Here is a 22042-nt window from a genome sequence, read left to right as displayed (position 1 = left end):
AAGATTAATTGATGGCTCAGTAACAAACCTAGGGCTGTTATGGCTCCAGCCAATTCAAACATGATCCAGGCCCTGGAGCCTTCCATGAATAATACAACAGCAGATTATATGAAGCCAAACTGTTAAACATAAAAGAACAAACTGAAAAATTATGTTTATAGTGGGAGATACTAACACGACTTTCCAAGTCTTTGAATGAGTAATAACAAATTAAAGATAGAGAGCAGATGTATAGATATGTTTTTAAATGGCTATGAATAGCCTTAAACATTTATGGTACTGGCACAAATAAAATGCCAGCGTATTAATGCCAAAAAGTAGAAGTTACTTAAATATATTATTTTATGATAAACATAACCAGAAAGTAAAAAGCTTAGGTTAATACCTACTTCTCTCCCATTTTCCATGCCTTTGCCTAAAAATAAAGTCAACAAATCAACCACTTAGAAATCTAAAACAATTTCTGGACCTGCATTCAATGTAATAGATCCAGAAATTCTGGATGAAATATGATTTTAAAAATTGTAATGTGTGGCCCTGCTCAAAAGAAGGACCCCCCCCCCAAAAAAAGAAGGAAACCCTCGGGTATAGGAAACAAAAAGAAGGGAATGCAAAATCTAAGCAGGATGTAAAACCATGGAGGGTCCAGTCCTGGGGGTCTGCAGGCTGTGATCCCAATGTTGATACAGACATAGAACATCAGCCTGTGCAGGGCAGCTCTAAGGGGCTGTACTGCATGTTAACTAGGACTGGAACATTCTCTCCGTGACTCAAAGAATCAGAGGAATGAAGGTAAGATATTATACTATCCACATGATACAGAAGCACCAAGTCAGGACACAAACCCCAAAATGTGTCCATGATCATTCTGATCCCTGGCAGTGGCAATGCAGAGCTAGCCCAACCCCCAGCACTCCTGTAGCCAACAACCCCCTCTGAAGAAGGGCTCATGGCATCAAATAGCAAACACATGAAGATGGGTAGGAGAAGCAGGAGAGCAAGCAAGAAAAAGGACTGGAGAACAATTTGAAAGAGAATGTCAATAAACATATTTGAAATATGTAAAGACCAAAGGGGGAGAATATCCAACAAAGGCAGCTCTGCAGAAAAACCTCATGTAAATTCTAGAGCTGAACAAAATGTATTCACTGAAATACAACTTAATGCATGGATTTAGCAGTGTGATTAGACATAGGTGAAGATGAAATGCATGAACTGGAAGAGAAAGACAAGAAAGTCCACCCAAAGCACCAGAGCCAGGTTTGTTTCACCTGTATTCTGTAAGACTTGAAGGGACAGATGGCCCATATCTAAAACATACAAAATATAAAGAAAAAGCATCTTAATTCATTTTATAATAATATAATCTTCATTTTTTAAAAACTGGACAAAGATACTAGAGGCAGAGAATATATGAGATTAAGCTCATTTATGACAAACATCTAATTAAATACTGGTAAACAAAATCCAACAGTGTATGTAAAAAAGAGCCAGCATCGGTAAGACAATTTTGAAGAATGAGTAGGACTTTCTCTCACTGAGCAAAACTTTTTCATGCCAAGAAGGTATTAAAATTCATTATCCATTCCAAATTTTAAAAATATATGGCTTTAGAAAACTAGGAATAGGGTCAAACTTCTTCAGCATCATAAAAAAATATATCTAGATACTTGAATTCAAAACTCAACACCATTTAATAGTAAATCACTATGTAGAGGTATTTATAGTTGGGAAGAGAAAAGCAGGACAATGCATTTCACCATTTTTATTTAATATGGGTCTGAAAGTTCTAGCAGCTGTCCAGTAGAACTTTCTGTGGTGATGTAAATATTCTAAAATGGTAGCTAAATGGTCGCCACCAGCCACATATGGCTACTGGGGACTTGAAATGTGGCTAGTGCTATTGAGGAACTCAAATTTTAATTTCATTTAACTTAAATGAAATTTAAACTTGAGTGTCAGTAGCCACATGGTGGCTAGTGACTACTGTACTGAGCAATGCCAGAGATATCACAATAACACAAGAAAACTAGTGACAGGTGTCAGTACAGGAAAGAGGGTCAAACATCCTAACTTTAAAATGATGGTTATGTTCTTCTGAAAAACTAAAGAAAATCAATAAACTACTAGACTAATTTAATAACTGGATGATTTCAAAATAAATGCCTCCCTTATAGTAACCAATAGCTTTTCCAGAGTTCAGTAATAATCAGTTAGAATGCATCCCAGGAGAAATAGAGCCACAACATAAAAAAATCTAGAAAGAACTAATATAACACAACTTGTGAAGATATAGAGGACGAAAGTCACAAAAGTTGGCGAGGGATATGAAGAAAGTGTAAATAAATGGAGAAACAGTCTGGACTCATGCACAGGCACTGGAACCCAATTACTCGGGAAGAGAATCCGGGCCTAAGCCAATGTGACCATGGCAAGTTACTTAACCTCTCCATGCCTCAGTCTCTCTCTCTGTAAAGTGAGGATAGCAATAACACCACCTCTCTCATGTATTGCTTCGAGGTTTAAATGTAGAAAGTGGCACTTAGAACAGGGCCTTGCACACAGAAATCAGTCAATCAATATTGGCTGCTGGTCTTAACTAATAACGATGATTATCACTATTATTAAATAGTGCAGCAACTGAGTATTCTGAAGACATCGATTGTCTTCAAATTAATACTTACTTTTAAAATAATCCCAATGAAACTTCCAATGGGACTTTTTAAGTTAACAAAGTAATTCTAAAGTTTATATGGAAGAATAAACATTCAAGAATGGCCAAGAAAAATGTGGAAACTTGCCCTAGCTGATTCTAAGATGTATAAAAGAGCTACGGTAATTGCAATGAGGTATAACTGGTACCACAAAAGGCAAACTGAGCATTGGAGCAGGCACAACAAAGGCCATAGACAGAGCCAAACACTTATGTGAATTTAGTATAAAATAAAATGACCTTTACAATCAGCAGGAAAGGGATGGATTATTCCCCCAAAATGGTGTTGAGACAACTGGCTAACCACTTGGAAAAACAATTCAGTTAGATTTTTATCTCACACCTTACATCTAAACAGACTCCAGATGAAAAATTTAAATGTGAACATGAAACTATAAAAGTTATAGAAGGAAACAAAAATAAATATTTACATAATTTTCTAGTAGGGAGAGGCTTTTTAAGCCTTGGAGTAGAATAAAGGGAAATTTTAATAGCTTGAGTACATATTTTTTTTTATTTTATTGTTCCCTCCCCCTCAAAATCTAAAGGAAAACAGAAAACTATCAAAAGTATTCATGACATATAACAATATGTCTTATATATTGTTATATAGACTTACCTTAATATATAGACTTATATATATAGACTTAGATAGTCTATATATATAACCTTAATATATAGACTTCTCTTAAAATCAGTAAAAAAAAAACCTTAATATATAGACTTCTCTTAAAATCAGTAAAAAAATAAATAAATAAAAAGTGAGCATATCTATGGGTTAAGGATATGAAAAGGAAATTTACAAGAACAACAGTGGGTAGGAAGCATATGGAAACCACTTACCATAACCAAAAGACATACAAATTGAAATTATCAACCTGGCAAAGATTAACAAAACTACAATGCCTGGTATTGGCAAAAATATAGAGGAGCAGGTGTTTTCATTCTTCATTGGTGAGACACCATTAAATCTTTTAGAAGGCAATTCTTAAAATGAAGCAACTCCTTTTTTACATTTTTGACCCAGAATTTCCATTTCAACTTCATCAAGAAGAAATGATTGGGAATGTTTACAAGGACTTGGGTACAATATGTTCATCCTGACATTATGAATGATAGCAAAAGGAAAAAGAGAAAGAGAGAGAGAGAGAGAAGAAGAAGAAAGCCGAGGCAGCGGAGAAGGAGAAGAAAGAGGAAGAGGAGGAGGGAGGGAAGAAAAATGGGAAGGAGGGAGGGAAGGGAGGGCGGGAGGAAGGAAGAACTGGAGGGAAGACTGACCAAGGAAGATGTGAATAATATAGTTACAAAACAGTCCCTCCATGTTATTTCTGACTTATACACATGCATTTATACACAGAGAGACTTGAAAACACGTCAAAATGGTAACAGTGATTACCTCTGAATGAGAACACTGTTAATTTCTTCTGTTTTCTAAGTTTTCTACAATGTGCCTCTTATGTAACAAGGAAAAAAATCTACAACAGTTGTTTAAAATTTAATTTTAAAATTCTTCTTAATTATTTAGGCCTAGCACACATCTTAAGTTTAGCATTTGGTTAGTTCTGCAATCACCAGGCTGAACTCACTGCTGGCCAAGAAAATATCTTGGAAATCTTCACACAAACTTTATTTATTCTGGCTGCACTTTTTCCTACTCCAGGATTCAACATATTGTGCCAAGAAAAGATCCACTTTCAATTGGAAATCCATTTGCAGAGAGATCAGAATGTTAAAAAGGAGACACTGGGATATGAGCTGAGAAATGATCACTTTAATAAACAGTAAATTAAAAATGGGGTTTTTATTAATGCAATAATGAAAAACAGCCTAGACTATCCTGCTGCTCCGTGGCGAGGTAGGAAGTAGGACTATAAACACAGAAACTGATTTTTAACAAAGTCACTAAAATTCAACTTATAGGCCATGTGAGAAATCAGTTTCATGGTTTCATAGGCACATTTACTTCTTGATACAAAATAGTATTTCCCAGCTTGATCTCCAGTCTTACTCACTAGGCATGGCTCTGGTTTACTTTTTGTTCACACTCGAAGGATAAAACTTTGCCTCCTTTGAAGATATTTTTTCAAATTGAACATTGGCCATGAAAGCAGTTCAAAGAGTTCCAAAGAGGGGCTCAGCTTCCAGAGGGGACGAGAGACAATGTTCACCCAAATGCAGAAGTTCCCGTGTGTTTGTTTTTAAAAATCTGTCCAATTATCCAGAAGCCATACTTCATCTTAGAAAACATCTGGGCCATGGGGCTGCCATGGGCACCCTAAGGAGATTACTGACATGCATATGGTGGCAGATGGGGAGGGAAGACAGAGGGAAGGAGAAGATTAACTTCCCAAACAAGAGCCTGTTGTTTCCCTTCTCACTGGCTAGCGTATTGCATCTGTTGGTCAAAGGTACTTAGTGCAACTTGGATGCATCCCTGAGGGTCTGATGTCGTATGAAGATGGTGGAATGCCATTTTGTGTAACATAAAGGAGGATCTCCTCTCAAGGTCCCGAATCAGGCTGCACATGACTTTCCAGAGAGCTTCATCTAAGTGATAGCAGCAACTGATGGCTGCGCACCTACCCTGTGCACTCACTGTACTATCTCATTTTGTCCTCACAGCCCCCCAGTGAGGGACAAGTTATTTGTATTGCTTTTTGCTAAGTAGGAAGTTAAAACTCAGAAATGCCAAGGTCAACCAGATGGCCAGAGTTAGAAGCAATGTGGACTGTTGGGTGATCCAGAGGCTTTTGGCCACTTCTCTACTTTGCTTCCATAATGAGGATCCCCACAGATCCTTGGGTCCCCTGATCCCAAATGCCCACATAACTCTGATGTATACCTGATTGGGAGGTACTAATTTCCATGATGCCCCACATTTTGTAGACTGGAAACCTCGGCTCAGAGAGATTTAGCTACTTGGCCAAGGTCACAGAACACATTAGTAGGGAGCCAAGACTCGAACCCAGGGTCAGGAAAAAAAGTCCTGGACCAGGGAAGGAAGAACTCAGACTTTAGCATGTCAGTGTGTGCAGCTGACTGTGTGTTCACAGGTAAAGCACATCTTCTGATTCCCTGACTGGCCTCTTTTTCTTGGACTTCAGGAGTTTTGTGTAATCTGGCAGTGTTTCCCTTTTGCTTCCACTTTGAGAATGACTGGCTTTGCCAGTCATTTTGAAGAGGCTCCTGCCAAGACTATTAGTGGGTGTTCCCACCTCTAAGGTCCAAACAAAAATGTAGATAAGTGGAAATTTACTGGAGTTTTGCTTGGTCAGACAAGAGCCCTGGTAATCTCAGATGAGGTGGAAATAAAGGAGGAATTGCTACCACAGGGTAACTAGGTGGTAAAGATTTTCCATTCTCGGGCAAAAGACCTTCTTGCAGGGGGGAGTTGACACAGCCCAAAGTTAGCTACGGCAGCACCTGACAGACTCACCCTTGACATTGCCCCTGCTCTACCACATGTGCAGTTGCCTCCAAGCAGAAATTGTAAGCTACACATAGACTTGGCACACAGTGCACTTCTTTTGAGGTGTGGTTGGAAGAGAGAATTGTTTGTGAACTTCCTGAGATGGTCATTTTCTCAGCCTTGCTTATCCTGCTGGGGAAAGTTGGAGCCCTCTCCTTCTGCATGAGATGGCTGGACTTTGATGAATACTGCTTGTCCTCACAAAACACCGCTCCTTTGACACTTCGATAGGATGTGGGAAGAGAAGGTGGCAAACAGAACTGGGCCAGACTTGTGAGAACCCCAGGCAGGCTCACAGTCCATGCCCCCTTCAAACTGGCCTTCTTCAAATATTTGCCCAGCACCCATTTAGAGGAAAAGTTGGGTGCAGCTAAGGGAAAGGAAGAAAAAGAATGTTCTCTGTGGACCTCTTCCCCATGCCATTCAGCTCTGGCCCCCAGCATGCACACTGCAGCAGCTGACTGGCATCCACTATTCAAATGTGTGCCTGGGGTCTCCTTCCCACCTCTTCTTTGAGTTTCTATATAGGTTTGTGTTCTTTACAAGCAGTCCGCATTTGCCATAATTATTCGTCAATGATTGCATGGAGGGCTGTAGCCGTTTTGGTAGACTTGCCCCTCAATCCCAGTTCCAAAGGTAAAACCCTCCCAAACATAACTGCACAGCTGCAAGGGTTTGTGTGTCTGGAGACACATACCTTGTGCATGAATCCTGAATTGTCTTCACCCAAGTAAAAACAAAGCTTTCAAAACTATATTTATTCTTAGTAAATTATAGCTGTCCTGAGTGCACCGCTTGCTCTGACCTCAGTTTTTAAAGGCTGATGCTTCACTTAGAAGATAATTTGTAAGTTTTATAAACATCAACTAGTCAAGAATTTTTTTTCTTGGTATAGATTTATTGAGAGGACATAAAAGATTTATTGTAAGAGTCCTGGGCCCCATTACCTTCATTTAGTTTTCTTGCAATAACCTATACCGCCCCTATTAACTTCAGATGAAGACGAATGCCAGATACTACAATATTATGTGTACTATGATCCCATTAGGTAAGAAATAACACGCATAGAAAAAACTTCTGAAATAGTGTATCCCGAAGCATTAACAGTGTTTATCACTGGAAGTTGGGATTACAAAAGATTTTCATTTCTTTTTTATAAGTTTCTCTGTATATCTCCGACTTCTCACTTCTCATTTCTCTTCACTCTGCTGAGTCTTATATTGCTAAACATGTATTACTTTTATAATTAATAAAAATAACAGAAAAATATGAGCAGGAAATAATTTACATCCTGAGAAAGCAAACTAATTGTGCTGATGGCCAGTTCCAAAAGCTGATGAGCCTAGAACAGCAGAGGTCACAAGCACGTGTGGGACTGGAGAATATATAAGCCCGAAAAAGGCAATCTGGAGACAGCAAGGCTGTTGGATCCCATCCCCGCATTCCTCTGGGAATGAGACTCATGGTCCCTTGCTTTTTACTTCCTCTCCTTCTGGGGCCATGATGTAATCTTGATCCTCATGTACACAGTGCCCAGGATAACTCAGTTCATTTTCTTCAAGACCGTACTCAGCTCTGAGTCCTATATTACTGTTTATAGATAAGGTGTTCTGACTCTACAGCCTTCCCACCCACAGCAGCTCAGAACCTTGGCAGCAATCTAAGCCCCACTTCTGGAGTGCCCCCATTTCAATCATAAAGCTCCACCAAACCGAGTGGCTCAGGGACTATCCCCCGTACTTGCCACCAGGAAAATCGGGACCCGTGAAAGCCTGCATGGAGGCACTGGTCCTTACCCCAACCAGGTGTCTTGCAATGGCACTCACGCTGTTACTGCCTCCTCTGTCCATCACTTACATGTCTGAACTTGGCTGGACATTCTACCAGTGCCCTGGGGGCTGTGAACCACTCAGGAATATCTAAAGGCCCCTCTACAATGGGCAAAGTAGATATATAAAGTCATGATAGACATTATACCAGGATTTCTTACCTTGGTACTATGGGGCCAGATAATTCTCTGTTGAGGAAAAGAAGGATGTAGTACAGGATATTTAGCACCAGCTCTCATCTCTACTCACTAAATGCCAAGATCACTTCTCCCCCAGTTTGACAACCAGAACTGTCTCAGACATTGCCAGCTGTCTCCTGAAGTACAAAATCACCCCATCACAGGACCACTACTTTATATATACATCCACAGATCTATTTGGATAGATGACTTTCCTCTTGTCATGCCTTTACCAGAGAGCCCTGACACAAGCTGGTAGATAAGTTATAAGACATACTCAGTCTGTACACACATTCACATCTTGTGTTTTACAGGTGCCTCAGAGAAGAAGCCTCGTGTGGTACCTCACTTTAGTAATAGTTGACATGTCAAGTGCTTACTAAGTGTTGAGCATTTAATCATATCATCTCATTCAAATATACAACAGCTTATGAAATGAGTATGATTCCCATCTGATAGACGAGAACTCTGGGTTGCAGATAGGGTAACCTAGGCAGCAGGCAGCAAAGCGGTGATGGAACTGAGCCTTGGCTCTTCATATGCTCATTGCTTCTCCATCCTGGTGCAACCTGCCCCAGAGAACAGGGAGGGAAACCAAAAGACATATCCTGGATACCCGTAACCTACAGGAACTGGTAAAATAGTTATATGTAGGCGCACGGGGCTTACCTGAAACCTGTGGGCCAAGCTCACTGTCTGATCTCATAGTAGTAGCCAGTGAGGGCTTCCAAGGAAACCTTGCAACAATTCCAGGCCAGGGAAGGGATGGATAGATGTGGGTCGTGCCTGAGGCAAAAGATGGTGGCCAACTCAGTTCTGCAACGTTAAAGGTACTCCTCTGGCTTCAGCTGGGCATGAGAGGACATGACGGTGGATGCGCTGTGTTCTGAAGATTATTCCCAGATTGGTCCCACGCACCTGCACTTCACTACCATCTCTTCCTATTCCGTCTTGACTCTTGTTTCTCATTGCTCTGACCTCAGAACCCCTATTCAGCCTTTCCATGTAGAAGCCACTCTCTCCACTGTCCAAATCTCTACTCTGTCCCCTGATATAGAGTTTAATGTTTACTGTCATCTATCAAAAATATCGATAGGCTTGTTTTCTCATCTGTTTATGAAAACCTCCCCGCCCAGGGCCTGACACGTAGTACATGCCCAACAAATATTAATCTCCTTCCACTCTAAGCAGTGGTTTCCATTTAGTTTGGCAGAAGATTCCCATGTTTGTGAATTATCATTGCAGGAGCCCCAAGACAGCAATCAACCACCCCCTGTCTGGCTGGGGCTCCAGAAAGCTCAATCCAGAGGCTTTGAATTGCACCAACTTGGAGTCCTGGTGAATATCAGTTTGTTTCAGCTTTTCGCACAGTTATTTTAAAAGCTTAACTTTTTAAAAAGCTGGTTACTTGAGAATTCAGTGAGAAGGTAGAAACATCCAGCCTAACTCTAGCCTGTCTCCTCTCCCTTCATTCAGTCACATTCCCAAACCAGCTGATAATTGGTGCTGAACAGTTATGCTTGGCTCAGGGGTGCCATGAAATGCTCTCTAGACCCAGTGGAGATTGGGAGAAAGAGCAGGGTGAGCTCATTTAGTCCCCTAACTTTCATTATTTTGTAACAGTAGGAATGTAAACTCTACTTTTGAGCTTACATCAGCTTTTGGAGGGTTTCAACAAGCTCTCCCTGATAAGACTAAAGGTTTTTCTTGTGCTTTTGGCCAGAAATAAATATTTATATCAAGAAAAGATTGCCAAGTCTTGAAAAGCATTTGAGTTATTTAATCAGTAAAAGGATTCACTGTGATTGGTGCTTGAATTAGCTAATGCATTTTAATCCTGGTTTTATCTCAAATCCATTAGATAGTCACCAACTGCAGGGAAGAATTCTGGGAATTCCTTCAATCATCTGAAAAGAATTACATTGATCCGAGGTCAAAACCTGGGAATGTACATATTTGAGTGCATGATTCTGGAACATGGGTTCATTACAGTAGATAATTGTCTCGCGAAAGGCGCCTGAAACTTACCACAGAGCTTTTCAATTCCTGGTCCCCTCCAAGAGAAGACATGCTCCCTACTGTTATCCAGCCTCACCCACGGACCATCTTGACCATTTGCCTCCAAAGTGGTCAGGTATAAAAAGACTCAGCTCCTAGTGTGCTTCAGGCTAACTATTTCTCAAAATTAGCTGTGAGATTATGACAATGTAAGATGGCTAACTAGTTTAAATTACATCTTTAAAAAAACAAGCTGGGTTGACCTTGGGTAAGCCACTTCAACAAAACCTGGGTTTGACATTTACTAGTGGTGCAACACTAATTCAATTAACGAATCTCTCTGAGCCACAGTGTCCCAAATTGTAAACAATAAATCATAATAATGTCAAAGGAAGCCATGAGTATACAGTGTCAGACAAAATCAGTATAAATATATAGATATGGACTTAGATGTATAAGTGGGTATAGGTGTTTGTGAGAATACAGATGTGTGTGTGTGTGTGTGTGTGTGTACTCTGCCCCATTGTGTGCTCTCTGTACTCGTCTTCAGGGACGCCCAGCTCTCAAGCCTTGGGTGTTTGGCAACTTAGTATAATGACACTCATTGATCCCCAAATCCCGGTTTATATCAAGCTTCTGTTCGATTATTAGATTCTTGAAGACAGATGTTTTAGATTAACCTATGTCGACTGTATGCACTGAATTCTGAAATATCTTTGGTAAAAGGCAAGGAAATGTATATTTACAGATCATCTAAAAGTTCCCTTAACTTCTACTTTCAAACTCCCACCCCTCCCTCATTCTTTCCCCTGTTGCCAACAAGCCAAGCACTGGTCTCCTAGCTCCTGGTCCCCACTCCTCTGCCCACCCAGTGCTAACAAGCAGTGAAATGGCTGCCACTGGACAGAGGAGCTGGGACTCAGTCGTCCTCAGAGTGGATTATGGCACCATAAACATCGCAGCACCACTGGCTTTGGCAGAAGTGGCGGCAAGGTTGGCATGGCCTCTGGGCCAAACGTGGCTCGGCCGAGGGGGAAGGCTTTGTGCCCTGCTTCCCAAGAGGACATTCCAGGAAGAAGTCAGATGATCTGCGTTATGGAAACCAAATGGCCCTTCTTTGTTTAGAAAGAGAGAGAAAAAGAGAAAAAAAAAAAGTCGCTCATTTTTGTGGTGAAGTGAAAACAGGCTCCAAATCAAACAATCCCTCTCCGAGCAGAAGATGCCAGCTCCCCAGAGTGGGCCCACAGCCACCGAGGCTGATAAACTGATGGAAGGCACTGTCAAGCCTGCGCTGCAGCCTCAGCAGAGTGTCCTCAGTCCTCCCAGTGAGCTTTGCCTCTGCTTCATTCCAGAAATGTTTGGTCTTCTAAGCAGGAAAGGAAAACGAAGGGAGTCGGGAGAGTCCAGTCTTGTCCTCTCACCCCCTTCCAGTGGGATGGAGGGCAGGGAAGACGCTGTTCAGAGAAAGCTCTAGAAGTAGCTTGGGCACTAACAGCCACATGGGTCTGCTGGGCCCTGGAGTCTCCCTTGTGTCTCCGACTGGGATGTCCACTCTGCATGACCGGCTCTTCCCACAGAATGCAGCCAAGTCACGAGGCCTCCTGTGGCCACTCTGTGGCTGCCCCGTGGCTCCATGGTCAGGGATATGCAGTCCCAGGTATTACTAGTTCATGTGCAGCAGAGTAAGCGATGGCCAAGAGAAAATAAATATAGTTTCTAGTCAGCCACGCCTATCCTGAGTTTGGTTTATTCTCTAATACAAGCTTTTCCTGGAATGGAGAGACTCTTGGCAAGGGAAGAATAATGGAGAATTCACATCTAGTCCTGGCTTTGCCTCTCACTTGCTGTGCAACCATGGGTCACTGTCGCCTCTCTGAGCCTCTATTTTGCATCTGGGAAATGAGCCCAACGCCCTTGCCTTGCCTTAGTTCACAAGGTTTTATAGAAGGTGATAAAGCATGGCTCTTATCAAGAGGTGGCAGCCAGACTGCCTGCGTGAGGATCTAAGCTGCCCTGGGTAACGTTGGGCAAGTTTCTTCCCCTCTCTGTGTCTGTTCCTCACCTTTAAAATGAAGGGAAGTAGGATGCCTGTGTGGCTCAGTCAGTTGAGTGTCTGACTTCGACTCAGGTCATGATCTCATGGTTCCTGAGTTCGAGCCCTGCCTCGGGCTCTGTGATGACAGATGGAACCTGGAGCCTGTTTCAGATTCTGTGTCTCCCTCTCTCTCTTCCCTAGCCCCTCCTCAAAAATAAATAAACATTTTTTTATTATAAATAAATAAATAAATAAATAAATAAATAAAATGAAGGGAAGAATATCCTTCCCTGGGAGCATGGCTAGCAGGTTAAATTCAACTATTCTGTATGCTAGAAGTGCACGGAGAGCGCTGACACACAGGATGTCGTGGGAGAGTCCCACTGCCATTATTGTCACTAGAGACTGGGAAAGACCTTGAAAATAAAAATGCTCAGTTCAGGCACTGTGTGATCCAGCACTGTCATCGTAAAGCTTCATAATTTCATTCAGCATGCCTCCGCTGCCCCAGCAACATCCCATAATCTGCAAATGCTAGTTCTGAATATGTGGGACCTCCAGTAGCTTCCTGTTGCCCCACCATGGCCCACAAGGCCTTGGCCATCTGGCCCTGCTCCCTTTTCTGCCCTCATTTTGAATCCCTGTCTCACTCAAATTCAGCAGGCTTGTTGACCTCCTTTTAGCTCTCAATGCTCCAGGCTCCTTCCTGCCCCAGGATCTTTGCAGGGCCACCTGCCTCACTCCGTGTCCTCTTCACCTGACAGTGGGTGTTCGCTTACGTGGCCTCTCCTCCGGGAAGCATTCCCTGACCTTCCTTTTCTTCTTAGTGCTCATCACAATTATAATGAATTAGTAACTTGTGTAGTTACTAGCATGTCAGCTCCTTAAGTGAGGTGCTTTCATCTGTTTTGTTCATTGCAAGGCCCAGCACTATGCCTGACATGTGGAAGATGTTTGGAAGAATATTTTTTTTAATAAAAATGAAAGCGCTTAATAGCTATCCCCCCCTGCAGCTCCTGTAAAATCCATTAAATCAGAGACCATGTTTTTCTTCTCATAGCCTGTGTCTCTAGCTCAAAGTAGGCCTTTAATAAATATTTGTTGAATGAATGAATGAATGAATGAGTGAATGAATGATTTGGAATAACCTGACTTGTCACCATTTGAAAATTTGCTTAGACATCAGAGGGGACTGTAATGTCCTGCTTCCATGGGGGCACAGTGCTCAACAGTCAGACGTGTCCTTTAAGCCCCACCCCAGGTGGCTCTGCTCCTTCAACCCAAGCATGGAGGGCACGAGCCTTCCTAATCCCCACTCAGAGTTGCGTGTCAGCACAGTCCAGTGTCATTAGACACATCAGTTTCATAACAAATGCCAATAGCAGAATGCTGTCCTTCAATGATACATGTATCCTTTTCTGTCTTCCAGGGCAGGCATGCATATTCACAGCTGATTCAAGGGACTTGTGTTATTCATCTCCATCTCACCCACGGGTCCTACCTCAATTCTTAGTACGGAGCATGCACCCTTAAATGTTGCACCATCAAGGAATGAGTACTATATACTGACTATAGTTAGGAACTTCTCAGCCCTGCTTCTGGCCCCAGAGTCTAGGACACAGTGAAGTTTTTAAAGAGCTTGAGATGAAACCTGCTTAAGATTTCCCCAGTCATCCCATAGAATAAAAGCAAGAACTTCCCACTTCCTGAGTCCCCTCACTTTCATCGATCTTTCACAGCGGCATCTGCCGAAACTTCCAACATCATCACTTCAAGTTTTTCTCCCAAAACCTCCAAAGTTCTTTTCGTGGCCAATAGACTTATGTCTGAATTCCTCAGTCTTCCTCAAAGAACTCAGACCAACACTTCTTCCTATTCTGATCCTTTCAAACCCTGCTTCCTTCCTACCCTGGAATATTTCATTTTTGCACTCTGCCTTTGCTCACACCATTTCCTCCCACCAGGAAAGCCTCTTGCTAATCTCTCACCAAAGCACATCTTGGGTTTTGTGTTTCCTGTCACCTTACCACATCACCCACCTAAAGAGGGCTCTCGGTCTTCTGAAACTAAATGATATTTTGGCTTAGCCACTTCTCATGTATGTCAGCAGGTTTTTTCTTTTTTAAAACATTGAGATATAATTGACGAATAGCATTATGTTAGTTTCAGATATACAACATAGCGATTCAATATTTGTGTAGAAGGTGAAATGATCACCACAATAAATCTAGTTAACATCCATCCCCATACATAGTTACAAGTTTTTTCTTATGATGAGAACTTTTAAGGTTTACTATCTTAGCAACATTCACGTATGCAGTACAGTGTTGTGAACTATAGCCACCATGCTGTATATTACAGTCTCATGACTTATTTGATAACTGGAAGTTTGACCACCTTCTCCCATTTTGCCCATCCCCCACCCCCCACCCCGTCAACAATCAATCTGTTCCCTGAATCTATGAGTTCATTTTTTTTCTTTTTTAGATTCGACAAAAAAAGTAAGATCATGATATTTGTTTTTCTTCATCTGACTTATTTCACTTAGCATAATGCCCTCCAGGCCCATCCATGTTGTTACAAATGGCAAGATTTACTTTATTTATGACTGAAATATATGTACATATTTTGCCATATATATATATATGCCATGTTTTCTTTAGCCATTCATCCATGGATGGACACTTAAGTTGCTTGCTTCCATGTCCTGGCTGTTGTAAACAATGCTGCGTCAGCAAACTTTCTCCATGAACTCCATGAATATGATTTCTCTCTCAAACTAGACTCAGACCTGAAGCCCCCTGGGGACCAGTCTCGTATCTTCTAGTTTCCCCTCGGTTATGCCTGGTCTATGGTAAGAGCTCAGTTTCTGTGTGTTCCCTGACGGACTCATCTGGATGTATGAGGTCAGGGACGAGTGTTCGGGCAGGATACCCTGAGTGTGTTTACTTGAGTGGGTTTTATGAGTCAAGTCTAGTTTCTGTTTCAAAGAGTTATTGTTTTTCTAATGTCTCCCAGAATTTGGCCAGTGGTCTCTAGGAGTCACTGAATATGAAATTTTAAAGTCACTTCACTCCTCTTAATCCACTGACTTCCTTTTTACAGATGAGAAGCCCTTCACTGTGGAAGATACTTATTTGCTGTGTCCAGCACCTATCTTAAAAGAAGTTGGCATGTAAGTTTGTACCAGCAACTGAACCTCACAGCCAGGGAGGAGCCAGAGAGAAGGTAGAGGGAACAGAGGGAGAAGAAAATGTCTGTCTTCATTGTCATAATGCAGCCTTTGTCTAGACTTCTCCAGGTAATGGTAATGGTGCCAATGTTTACAGTGAGCAAAGCACCAGGATAAATGTTTCACAAACGGGATCTCACTTTATCCTCCCAAGTGCCTGAAGAACCAGGTACTCACACCATCCCAGTTTTACAGATGTGGCATCTATGGCTGGGAAAATTTAAGTAGTTTGCCCAAGGTCACACTGCAGTTGGCAAACAGTCTAGATTTGAACAAAGGTGTTTCTCACTTCATGTGTGCCTCACACAACTACATTTCTAGAAAGCTCTCACACTTCCTCTCACAAACTTTACCTTGCCCTGTCATTGTAATTTCCCTGTTAGATGATTGTCTTCCCCTTAGAGATAAGGAAACTCAGAAAGGAAGCTCAAAGGGGCTAAGTGGGTCCAGAGCTGGTTGAAAATCCCAGGTTCAGACCTTCTGAGGCCAAGCTCAGTGCTCCTTCCTCTGCGCCTCCAGACATTGAGTATTCACCCAGACTGCACAGGGTTCTGTGAACTAATTTATGGTGGGAAGTCTCACGGTGGTGCGATCATAATAGGTGCTGGTGAAGTGTGATGAAAATATTCAACAGAAGGAAGAGAATTAGCACTAGCACCCCAAGCCAGAAAAGAACTATTTGGGAAAGCAGAGAAGCTGTGTTTGTCAGAGAACCCAAACTCGTTTCTCTGTAAACATGTCTGTAACAGGCTGAAGATAGAATAGTGGTCTTGAGGAAACAACACTAAACACTTTCATCTGAATTCTGCTTTCGATCATTTGTTCTAATGGTAAAGCCTCCAAGTCTGGTTGCCTAACACTGGTCTTCAAGTCCACCGATTCCACAAACTAGCCCTGTTTCCGTACTGCCAAATACAAGCAGAAAGCGAGCTCAGGTTTCAGTGAGTCTCATGGAGATGGAAGGTGGTGGAAGGTAACTTACCACTCACCTCCATGAGTTTGCCAGGATGGTAACAAACCCTCTCATCAGGGTCAGTTCCTGACAGCTCCAGTAATAACAACGCAACATGAAGTTTACAGCTTGACAAGTTTATCCCTGTAGACTCGAGCCATGTTTTGGGAATACTTCTTCCTACGACCATGTAACAGGTAAATTAAATGGCAGCAGGCTTTTCCCATGCAATGCAATTCACTGCAATGTAAGAAGGGCTGAACACAATGCCTTTACACCAGCAAAGGGTGTCCTGACATCTCTAGAAGGTTACAGTAGATGGGCCCTGGAGACCATCCTCTACATTTTACAGAAGAGACCTCTCAGGCCCCCAGGGGAAGAGACCACAGCCCCAAGGGTAGTGAGGAGCAGGGCTTCCAGGGGACCTCAGTGTCAGCTCATGAGCCCTTGCTCCTTGCACACCCCGCTGAGCATCTCTGGCTCCCTTGTCATTGCAGGAAAGCCGCGCTTCAGGTCAGCATGAACGATGGCCTCTCTTTCATCTCCAGCTCTGTTATCATCACCACTACACGCTGTGTAAGTCATCACCTTCCCTTTACTGAAGGCTTTATTGTCATTGTCATTTCCCTGGAAAGTTTCCAGTTCTGCATTCTGTGCACCAAGGTCTGATCCCAGCTCAACAGGGCCAGCTGTAGGCTGGACCCCAGGGGGTATCGGGCTTCTCCATGTTCCCCATCACTGAGCAAGGATGAGACCTAAACACACCTGCATGTCTGGATGGTAAGATAGGACCAGGTTCTGTGCAGTAGTCAGCGGGGGGGTTATCTGGGTGGACTGGGTCCAAGAAGAATTGTGCAGAAAGAAATTGGACGGACACACAAAAAGCACATCTCAGTGAGTTTTCCCCTCAAAGGGAGCAGGACAATGAGGCAGTAACTAAAAGGCAATATGGAGTATAAGGAGAGTTTTATTTAGAATGGGAGAAATTGCAGCTTGTTAATATGATGGTGGAAGTAATTCAGGAGAAAATGGAAAATTGATGAAGCAGGGTGGAGGTGTTGGGAGAGGGTGCTATGCCATAGGGATTGTGAGGCAGGTGTGGGATTGTATTCGATCAGCTCCTCAGACACTCCTTCTCTGGATCCTTAATGACAGATGGTTTTTATTTCTGGCTACATATAAAATCACCTGGAAGCCTTTTTTTTTTTTTAATGTTTTTTATTTATTTCTAGGACAGAGAGAGAGAGACAGCGTGAGCAGGGGAGGGTCAGAGAGAGAGGGAGTCACAGACTGAAACAGGCTCCAGGCTCTGAGCTGGCAGTCAGCACAGAGCCCGACGCGGGGCCCGAACCCACGAACCACGAGATCGTGACCTAAGCGAAAGTCGGACGCTTAACCGACTAAGCCACCCAGGCGCCCCACCTGGAAGGCTTTAAAAAAAAAATTAATGATGTCCCGGAGTCATGCCAAAACAACTGAAGCCAAGTCTGGAGTGGGCCCTGGCTTTGGGGGTTGCAAGGCCTCCTGGGAAGGTTCTCGTGTGCGGCCATGGGTGGGAAGCCTTGAGCCAGTGCAGCTGCCCCCTCCTGCTGTCAGTATCTCAATGCTCAGCCCATCAGAGGACTGTCAGGGCTAAGTGAGCTCTTACACAGACTTCAGCACCTAGCACGAGTAGTTCCAAAGTAACCTTTGTCTGAATATCCAGTTGTTTTAACCAAATGCATTTCTTCCATTGAACCATTCTAAAAGCTTATGTGTTTGACCTGATGGTGAACTTGGGCAGATACTGTGGTCACCTCCTGCCTGGGCACTGGAGGACCTGTCATTAGAGCCCCTCACTAATTGGGTCTTGTATCCCTAATGCTGTCACAGGTGGACAGGAACTAGCAGGCATGCACTGAAGCCAGACAAAATAAAAATGAGTCATCTCATAAATAAGCGGGAGATCCGGCCTCATGATGGACCGTATTCCCTCCCAACTTGCCCCTCTGTCTCCCCCGCCCCCACACACACATTTCCATCCTGTGTTAGGAGCAAACCAGTTTTCTTAAAAGCAGGCTAAGCCAGTGCAGTGGGTATGGAAAATGGAAAAATCTTACTTTTTTTTCAAAAAATTTTTTTGAGAGATCACAAGCTGGGGAGGGGCAGAGAAAGAGGGACAGAGGATCTGAAGTCGGCTCTGTGCTGACAGCAGCGAGCGTAACGTGGGTCTTGAACTCACGAACTATGAGACCATGATCTGAGCTGCAGTCAGACACTCAACTGGCTGAGCCACCCAGGTGCCCCAATGGAAAAGTTTTACTTGACCAAAGTAAGAAATTAGAGTTATCACAGAGAAGTGCCACCCCACCACTGAGAAATGACCGAGTCTCAGACACCCCTCAATGGAACATCAAATCTGGAGATCAAATATGAAAACTTTCTGGAGAAGCAGTGAAATTACTTCAAGTGTACCCTGCCTGCTTCTTTTAAAAATTGACCCTTCTGGAACTTGCCAACCTGCAGGAAATGATTAAAATACCCCAAACCTAACAACTCCATTCCAGATTCCTCCCTGCTTTGGAGTGATCCAGCAGTTTGGTCCTGTATTTCTCATTATGTCGGACCATACCACAGAGAAACAGCCATGCCCTTGAGGCCACAAGGGCATGAGGAGGAGGAAGGGAAACATCTCAGGACCAAACCTGCGGTGTGGCAGATACAGGACTATGACTGATGGCTTACGTCCTAGGCCTGGAAGCCAAGAAGAAAGGGTGTCCTTCCCAATGTACTGCAAAATGCAAAGAACTCAGAGCCAAGTCTCCTGTACCTTCCCATCCCGCTCCAGCCTCCATTTACACCTTATATCTCCCCTGAGTACTCATCGCTAAATTTTCTGCTCAGTTGAGGCTTGATAAACACCACCTTATCACCTCTTATGTGCTATTCCCTTTCTCACTTGAAAATACTATATGTCTACAACAAAATTATGAACACCCTGAGATTTGAGATCCAGGACCATTCATTCATTTATTCAACAAATATTCATTGATCATGTATAACCTGCCAGGCACTGTTCTGGGTCTCTAAGTTGACTTTCACTGTCAACTATTTGTGTGGCCTTGACCAAGTGATTTAGCTCCTTTGTGCATCAATTTCCTAATCTGTAAAACTGGAATAATACTACTTTATCTCTCTTAGCAGCATCATGAGCATTAATGAAAATGTGCTTGGCAGAAGGCCTGGCAGGTAGCAAGTGCTTCCTAAATGTTAGCTGCTGTTCTAGTGGAAGCTGAGTTAAAATTATTGAACTCATTGGAAATTCTCTCCAGAGGGTCGGCTCCCTCGTCAGAGTCCCCTAATAATGAAAGGACTCTTCTGAGATAAGATGGATCCCTAGGGGTATGAGTTTGTCACTCAGCCAAGCCCGGGTGATTGAAAGGGGGAAGACAAGATGGCCAAAATCATCCAGAGAAAGAAATGGACCCATCTTCAAACATAAAACCCCCATCCCCAGCAGGACCCTACACAGAAGCTCCCATTTAAGACTGAAGCCACTGCTGGTCACAGAGATGCAGGTGGAATGTGTGGTCATCCAGAATATGAAGTAAGGTCTTGGACTTGACGCTTGTTTCTTCAGCAGCTGGTTTGGAGGACAAGGTTTTTAGATCAGAAGTGATCCCCTGAGTCTGAGTAAAGGGTTAGTCCCGTCAGTGCCAGTCACTGCCTGCCCAGCCCATCACCTGGAACCAAACATAATTTTAAAATATGTAGTTGAGTCCTTTCTTTTCTCGCTTTATTTGGTGCCCATTTGGATAACCATGCCACAGTTTTCAAGATCCACAATGAATAACTTGCCCCTGCCAGGAGCAGAAATTCCATGAAGTTTTACAGGAAAGAGTTTTTTCCATCCAAGAGCTAAAAGATTCCTATACAAATGGTAAACTTTACTGAGCTCCAGGACTCTAGAAAATGGTTTAACATCCAAAGTCCTCTTTCACCAGCATGTGTAAATACACCCCCTGTCTTGTAGTCTTACCTGACCCCGTTCTTCTTCCCCAAGCTCTATCNGAGGAATCACTACTATGGTGCTGCTTTAGGGGAAATACTTAAGTTTGTCCTTTTGAGACCAGAGCAAGGAAATGTCAGCCCCTTAAAGAAGTGTCCATGAAAGAAAAGACTGTCTTCATTTAGTAAATGCCTTCAAGTATGATGATTTCCCAACCAAAGTGTATAAAAATGAGAGAATCATCCAACCAGTATTTCTTGAACTCCTGTGTGTCATCAGTGTTCCATTTACTTTTACAACATTGCTACCCTTAAGGAGTTTAAAATCCAGTTGGAGAAAGGAGCCCAACAAACATGTAAGAGAACATATGAATAAGGAACAAAAATGTGTGAGCCAGGTGTAAGTGCGATAGGATTTCGGCGTGGGGAACAAGGGGTGAATTCAGGAAGAGACACAAGGGCTTTGCGGAGGAGACAACCCAAGTGGGGATGTGAAAATGCTAATTTCAGTTCATGAAGAGGTGAGAAGAGGCCGTCCCCCAAACAGAATCCAGTCTGAGCAAGGACTAGATATGTCTATGAGCACAGTTTGTTGGTGGTTCCTCTCAGGGACCATAACTCTTTTTCTCTTTTCCTCTCATTTTGTATCAGTTTCTAGTGCCTTCCAATTTGGGGCCATTTCTCCTGGGATGCCCTCGATCACACAGCATGTACCATGAGGCCCAGCTGATGCTCTTCCCTATTAACTGTGATCAGGCTTTGATTTGTATTGGTTTCCAGCACAGTAGAGCATCACCATCTTTGAAGAAAGGAGAGAGACCGAACATAAAGTTCTAAAATCAACACTAAATCACCTGAGAACCCTGGCTTCTTTCCGCTAATTTATAAGGAAAACAGCCTGGCTTCAAGGGGCAGCAAGGTTGAGCAAATTTGAGAGGACCCGTGTCAAGTTGCTGTTTAGAGAAATTCTTTTTGAATGAAAATTAAAATGCCACAAACAGCCTTGAGAGATCACAACCAGAGCAACTGCTTTCTAATTGTAGCACAATGGAGGAATTAAGAAGACAGGATATTGAGTCAAAGTCCTAATTTCAAGTCCCAGCCCCTCCACTTTGTAGGGTGATCTTGGGCACATTTGCCTGAAATTGTCTCTGACCCCATCTGGCATGGTTGTTGCAAAGATTAAAGGCAAAGTGTGTAAGGGGGTTAAGGTCCCTGGTAGTAAGTCAAAGAATGACAGTCATTTACTAGTTTGTTGAGCTTCTCTTTCCTTGCCAAGTAAAAGTCTAATGGCCTGTCTCATTAAAAGATTTGCTGCTCATGCCCTGCAGAATATAAACAGGCAATGTTTCCCTGATGAAGAGTTATGATTCCTTTTGAGTCCATGATAAGCCTGTAATCTAGGAAGAGGCTAAGGAAAACTTTGAGGACGTCGCCTGCAGGCTAACTAGGGGAAACACCAGTAAATTTGATCTGGTGGTTAAGTCAAATAGGATTAGGTTGCAGTCTCTTCACTATTTTTGAAAAAAGATTTTCTCAGTAAACGAATCAGATAATAGTAACATAAGGGGAATATTTAGACTATTTCAAAAAATGAATTAAAACAAGTATTTACTAAGGTTTATACATTATTGCCATATAAACATTC

General features: G+C 42.8%; 1 protein-coding gene across 1 annotated transcript in view; it reads left to right on the top strand.

The window, feature by feature from the left end:
- ANTXR1 (ANTXR cell adhesion molecule 1) overlaps positions 1 to 22042 on the top strand; it is a 217487-nt gene that overhangs the window by 85627 nt on the left and 109818 nt on the right. The window contains exons 11-12 of the mRNA XM_077766377.1: positions 15329 to 15398; positions 16905 to 16983. Coding sequence (XP_077622503.1) covers positions 15329 to 15398; positions 16905 to 16983 — 149 coding nt within the window. The remainder of the gene's footprint in view (positions 1 to 15328; positions 15399 to 16904; positions 16984 to 22042) is intronic.

The sequence above is a fragment of the Crocuta crocuta genome, unplaced genomic scaffold, assembly GCF_008692635.1.
Source record: "Crocuta crocuta isolate KB4526 unplaced genomic scaffold, BGI_CrCroc_1.0 scaffold113, whole genome shotgun sequence".
In the NCBI taxonomy this organism is placed as follows: Eukaryota; Metazoa; Chordata; class Mammalia; order Carnivora; family Hyaenidae; genus Crocuta; species Crocuta crocuta.
Note: the sequence above shows the minus strand (reverse complement) of the source record. Positions and strands in the feature narration are given on the sequence as shown.